Raw genomic sequence first — 6,402 nt, 5'->3', positions numbered from 1 at the left:
AAATTAGCTGGGTGTGGTGGCACATGCACCTGTAGTCCCAGCTACTCGGGAGGCTGAGGCAGGAGAATTGCTTAAAGCTGGGAAGCGGAAGTTGCAGTGAGCAGAGATCGCACCACCGCATTCCAGCCTGGGGAACAGAGCAAGGCTCTGTCTCAAAAAAAAAAAAAACAAAAAAACAAAGTACCACTATTTTGGGTCTCTCCTTGGGAAACTAAGGGGCTGGGGAGCGACCTTTGGAGGCTTGTGGGGTCCCTCTGAGATAAGCAATGAATCAGTATTTCAGATGCTAAGGGGACTTCAGGGATGGGGTGGCCTGAGCAGAGAAGAGGGAAGACCAGGGAACCAGAGTTGAGAACTGGGGTGTCTGAGAATAAAAAGGAGGGACTAATCTATGTGTCAGGATATATTTATTTGGGAACTTAAGGAGGGAAGAGAGCCAGGTAGGAGACTGACACCTCGAAGTGCAGGGGCTTTATGAGATGGTGGATTTGAGGAGGGTGTGTGGGAAGAGAGTTGTTACTGTGGGTTTCAGGGGCTGAGGGAGCTGAGGCCCTTGGGATACGTGGGGCTGAAGAAGAGAGATAAGGATAAGGAGTGGGAATGGGGCGTTGGGGCTGAAGGTGAGGAGGGTGTGTTTTGGGGGTGGGGAGGAGCACCAGGGACCTCAAATGTAGGACTGGGCCTTGAGGGTGAGGCACTGAGGAGGGGAGGCTGGGGAGGGCCAGGGGGGCCAGGGAGGGTCTAGGGCTGGGGGCTGGAGTCTAGGCTGACCCGGTGGGGGTGCTGGGTCCTCCAGGCTGCCAAAGCCAGGGGGCCTGGGTCTGCACATTGAGGGGATGGCTGGGCTAAGGAAGGGGAGGAAGATAAGTAGGGCTTGCGGGCTGAGAGGGTCTTGGGGTCCCTGGCCAGAGTTAGTGGGATGCACTGGGGTCTCTAAGGAGGGGTCTGTGGACTAAAGAGGGCCGGCGGGAGGGGGCCCAGGGTCTGTGGGTGTCTCGAGTCTCTGAGGAGGGCCGGGGTCTCAGGGTCTGTGGGGGTCTCTGGCCTGTGGGGTCGGAGTCTCCAGAGTCCTTGGGGCCTGTGGGAGTCTCTGGGGTTTTGTGGGGGGATCCTGTGGGCTGAGGAGGGCTGTGGGGAGGTTCTCGGGGTCTCTGGGGAGGGCCAGTGCCTCGGGGTCTTTGGGGGTCTCTGAGGAGGGCTGGGGGCCCAGGGTCTGTGGGGGTCCCCAGCAGGTGGGGTTGGGGTCTCCGGAGTCCCTGGAGTCTGAGGGTGTCTCTGAGGTCCCAGGGGGGAGTCCATGGCCTGAGGGCTGAGGGGGAGGGTCTCCAGGGTCTCTGAGGAGGGCCGGTGTCCCGGGCAGGCGGGGTCGGGGTCTCCGGAGTCCCTGGGGTCTGAGGGTGTCTCTGGGGTCCCTGAGGGAATCTGTGGGCTGACGAGGCCTGGGGGAGGGTCTCCGAGGAGGGCCGGGGTCCCAGGGTCTGTGGGGGTCTCTGGCAGGCGGGGTCGGGGTGTCCGGAGTCCCTGGGGTCTGAGGGTGTCTCTGGGGTCCCTGAAGGAATCTGTGGGCTGAGGAGGGTCTCCGAGGAGCCCCGAGGTCCCCGGCAGGCGGGGTCGAGGTCTCTGGCGTCCCTGGGGTCTGAGGGTGTCTCTGGGGTGCCGGGGAGAGTCTGTGGCTTGAGGAGGGCTGGGGGCGGGTCTCGGGGTCTCTGGGGAGGGCCGCGGCCAAGGGTCTGTGCGGGTCTCCGGGTCCCCGGAGTCCCCAGGCGCAGGCGGGCCCTGGCGCCGCCCCGCCTGACATCAGTTCCTGCCGCCGCCGCCGCCGCGGCGCACAGCCCGCGGCCTCCTTCCCCGCCGGCCGCGCTACGGAGCCGCCGGGCCGCGGTGGAGCGAGGGCCAAGGCGAGGCGAGGGCCGGGCGGCGGGCGCCGGGCCCCGCGGCCGGCACGACGGAGCCCCCGTACGGCCGGCGGCAGCGGTTGGCGGCGGCCCCCGGCCCCCGGCGCGGGAAGCGGCGGCGGGGCGGCGGCGGCGGCGGTGGCGGTGGCGGCGACGGTGGCAGCGCCATGGAGCCGGGGGAGGTGAAGGACCGGATCCTGGAGAACATCTCGCTGTCGGTGAAGAAGGTGAGCGCGGCCTCCCTCCCGGCCGGGGCCCCTTCCTCGCCGCGCCCCCGACGCCCTCCGGCGGCGCTCGCCCGGGCCGGCGACCCTGCTGCCGCAGGGACTCGGGCCCCCCGCCCTTCCCCTCCGCGACCCGGGGGGCGACGAGCGGCCGGGAGCCCCGGGCCGGTAGAGGGGAAGCGGCGCCGCTCACGTGAGCGCCGCGGCCTCGGAGCTATTTTTAAAGAACAAAGTTGAGGTCAGCATCCTCGGAGCTTCCCCAAACCTGGCCCGGGGCCCTGCCCTCCCGGAGAGGGGTCAGCGACCCTCCGGTCCGCCACTGGGGCAGCGGCGCCCCCGGGAGCTCCTGAAGGAACCCCATGCAGCCTCCTGCGGAATCCGCTGCATCCCCGGGTCCCCCCGCCAGGCTGGCGTCGCCCAGGGTCTGGCAGTCAGGGTGGAGGCCAGTGATAAGCAACTTCACTTTCCCATGGCCTGGGTCCCGGCGACATTGCCTCTGCTCCTGGGAAGTCCCCTGAATAATCTTGCTCAAGGATGGTAGCTTTGAAGAGGTTCGCTAGGGGCTTTGATTATAAGAACCTGAAGTACATGGGGATTGCATTTTGGATGCTGATCCGGGGAACCGGGTGACACCACAGACACCTTGCTGTGGGGCTTGCCGCAGTAAACATCACTGTCCCAATTCCAGGTAGAAATGAGTACATACCTGTCAAGGGCATGTATTTGTGATGAAGTTGGCATATCCGCAAAAGGGCCCGTGCTGGAAGGTAGAATCCATATTCTGACGTTTTTGGGCTGGATATAAAAATAAAATAATAATAATAAATTTAAAAGAATCCATATTCACTGAAAACCTAAATGGCCAAATCAGAATGGATTTCTCTCTCTCTCTCTCTCTCTCTGTGTGTTTGTGTAATTTGAATTCCTGGCTCACCAGATAGTCTCAGAAACTGAAAAAAAAAAAAAGAAAGAAAGAAAAAAGAGAAAGAAAATGGCTTGGGTGAGGGACTCAGCAGCTTATTTTACTTGAAGAAGCAAAATGAATAGAATTAATTAGATCAACCATCATATTTAAATAATTGTCTGTTTTCCCACTGAGATTCCTCAAAAGCAACACAGGCAAGCTATTTTACCTTTCATAAAGATAAATGTGACTTAAAAAGAAAATAGATTCTCGAATTGCCCTTACTGAAAACATGCCTCTAAAAGCACAGCTAAAGTAACATTGCAGAGATCCAACGAGTTTTACGTAGTTTTACTGAGCTTTGCTAATGTAATGGGGTATGGTTTTTGCTTACTCAAGGAGGGCAGGATGAGCAAATACTTTGTTGAGAAGCAGTACATCTTTCCTAATGGAAGAGAAAGGAACACAGGTGACCTTTCTAATCTAATCTGGACTGATTGTGGCTTTAGGTAGGCCCGGCATTTGTCTTTGGATTTCAAACAAATGAATGGAGAAAGTCCGTGATGGAGAGGCAGTAGACATGGGGCACGCTGTCACATGTATAAGCATGAGTCTTTTGAAGGCAGAGATTCACTTTGTAAGTCAGGCTGTCACTTATGAGTTAGGTGTGTTTGTTGAGGTGCATATAATTGTAGGTGTTTGGACAAGGACACTTATTGAGCTGGAATGCACCGCAGAAAATGTCACACTAGAAACTGCAAACCCATCCCTGGGTGTATCACAACCAAAGCCATGGCCAGCATCATCGTTAGGAGCATGGATTCTGGAGTCCAGCTGCCTGATTGAATCCCCGCCCTGCCAAATTAATAACCCTGTAACCTTGGTCAGGCTTATTAACCTCTCCATGCCCAGTTTCTTCATCTGTAAAGCAGGGATAAAATTAGGGTTGTTGTGGAGTGTTTTTGTTGTTGTTATTGTTGTTGTTGTTTGTTTTTGAGACAGAGTCTTGCTCTGTTGCCTGGGCTGGAGGGCAGTGGCGTGATCTCGGCTCACTACAACCTCCACCTCCCAGGTTCAAGCAATTCTCCTGCCTCGGCCTCTCGAGTAGCTGGGATTACAGGTGTGCGCCACCACACCCGGCTAATTTTTGTTTTTTGTTTTTTGTTTTTTGAGACGGAGTCTCGCTCTGTCGCCCAGGCTAGAATGCAGTGGCCCGATCTCCGCTCACTGCAAGCTCCGCCTCATGGGTTCACACCATTCTCCTGCCTCAGCCTCCCAAGTAGCTGGGACTACAAGCGCCGGCCACCACGCCCGGCTAATTTTTTTGTATTTTTAGTAGAGACGGGGTTTCACCATGTTAACCAGGATGGTCTCGATCTCCTCACCTTGTGATCTGCCCGCTTCGGCCTCCCAAAGTGCTGGGATTACAGGCGTGAGCCACGGCGCCCAGCGTCTAATTTTTGTATTTTTAGTGGAGATGGGGTTTCCCCATGTTGGCCAGGCTGGTCTTGAACGCCTGACCTCAAGTGATCTGCCTGCCTTGGCCTCCCAAAGTGCTAGGATTACAGGTGTGAGCCACCGTGCCCGACTAATTTTTGTATTTTTTGTAGAGATGGGATTTCGCCATATTGGTCAGGCTGTGTTGTGAAGTTTTTGTTTGTTTGTTTTTTGTTTTTTGTTTTTTTTTTGAGATGGAGTCTTGCTCTGTCACCCAGGCTGGAGTGCAGTGGCGTGATCTCAGCTCACTGCAAGCTCCGTCTCTCAGGTTCACGCCATTCTCCTGCCTCAGCCTCCCGAGTAGCTGGGACTACATGTTACAGGCGCCCGCCACTATGCCCGGCTAATTTTTTTGTATTTTTAGTAGAGACAGGGTTTCACCGTGTTAGCCAGGATGGTCTCGATCTCCTGACCTCATGATCCGCTCACCTCGGCCTCCCAAAGTGCTGGGATTACAGGCATGGTGAAGTTTTAATAAACATGTAGAGTGTTTAGCATGGATCCTGGCCCAGTCTTAACTGGTAGCTTTTTTCTTTGTGCAAGAGCCCATTCCTCAATTTTACAAGGCTTGAAGATGGCTCAACTGCCTCACCACCTAAACGTTGTTCTGCAACACCATTTGTTCTTGGTAGCCACTTCCTTTGTGTGTTTGTTTGAGACAACTGCGATGTGATTCTTGCATCATAAATTACATTTGGTTTTCTGAATCAGAGTGTCTGCTTTACTAGGAACCTGTTAGTTTGGCTACAGCAGTAGACATTGAGGACAGCAGTCTTGGGGTCAGATTTGTCCTTGAATGCCAGTCTCACCTAAATGTGTTATATAGCACCTTGAGAGTTGCTTTGCCTTTTTTCTTGCATCCTACCACCAGTAAATGGTCTTACTGGTCATTTTATAAGGATTTTACATGAAGAAAATGAGATGCGTATTTCTGCAAGGAAAGATCCATTGTGTATTTCTGTATTTGCAAAGAGTACTTTAGAACTTTTTATGAAAATGAAGTATGCCTACAGAAAAGTGCACAGGTCCTGAGCGGACAGCTTAATGAGTTCTCACAAAGTGAAAACACCTGCATATCCAGCACCCTGACCAAGAAACAGAACATGACCATTATCCCAGAGGGCCCCCTCGTTCCCCCTCCCAGAAACTACACCCTCAAAGCAACCACTATCCCCAAGGAGTATTGTTGAGTTCAACTATTTTCACACTTAGATTTTGTGATGGTGAATACCCATTATAACACCAGACAGGTGAAACAGCTGTTAATCCATCTGAATCCAAGGCAACCTGTGTTCTGATATGGACACAGAATTCCTGAGGGTGAGAGAGAACTGGAGAGTTTAATAATTAACATGATTAAATGAAAATGATAACAATAGGCCAGGCATGGTGGCTCACGCCTGTAATCCCAGCACTTTGGGAGGCCAAGGTGGATGGATAACTTGAGGCCAGAAGTTCAAGACCAGCCTTGCCAACATGGTGAAACCCCATCTCTACCAAAAATACAGAAATTAGCTGAGTGTGGTGGCACGTGCCTGTAGTCCCAGCTACTTGGGAGGCTGAGGCAGGGAAGCACTTGACCCGGGAGGTGGAGGTTGCAGTGAACTGAGATCGCGCCATTGCACTCCAGCGTGGGTGACAGAGGGAGACTCTGTCTCAAAAAAAAAAAAAAAAAAGGAAATGATAACAATAGCAAATTCAATTCATATTCAATTCTAGAAAGGGAGCTAGTAGCAGAAACATCCCAGATGCTGCCAGTAAAGCCTGTGGTTGCCGATTTGTTAAAGAGAAATGTCCACGTCAACGACAGCTTTGGCATTTTTGAATCAGCATGTGGTTCTACTAAATAACATCTTCTCCAGGGGAGGGAAGGCAGGCAGTG

General features: G+C 54.0%; 1 protein-coding gene across 2 annotated transcripts in view; it reads left to right on the top strand.

The window, feature by feature from the left end:
* The first annotated feature begins 1,825 nt into the window (after positions 1-1,825).
* Positions 1,826-6,402, top strand: part of PLEKHM2 (pleckstrin homology and RUN domain containing M2) — a 50,540-nt gene continuing 45,963 nt past the window's right edge. For both annotated transcript variants that reach the window (XM_034956029.3, XM_034956025.3), the window contains exon 1: positions 1,826-2,122. In XM_034956029.3, coding sequence (XP_034811920.1) covers positions 2,063-2,122 — 60 coding nt within the window. In that variant the 5' untranslated portion in view covers positions 1,826-2,062. The remainder of the gene's footprint in view (positions 2,123-6,402) is intronic.

Source organism: Pan paniscus, chromosome 1, assembly GCF_029289425.2.
Source record: "Pan paniscus chromosome 1, NHGRI_mPanPan1-v2.0_pri, whole genome shotgun sequence".
NCBI lineage: Eukaryota > Metazoa > Chordata > Mammalia > Primates > Hominidae > Pan > Pan paniscus.
This window is presented reverse-complemented; position numbering and strand designations above follow the sequence as displayed.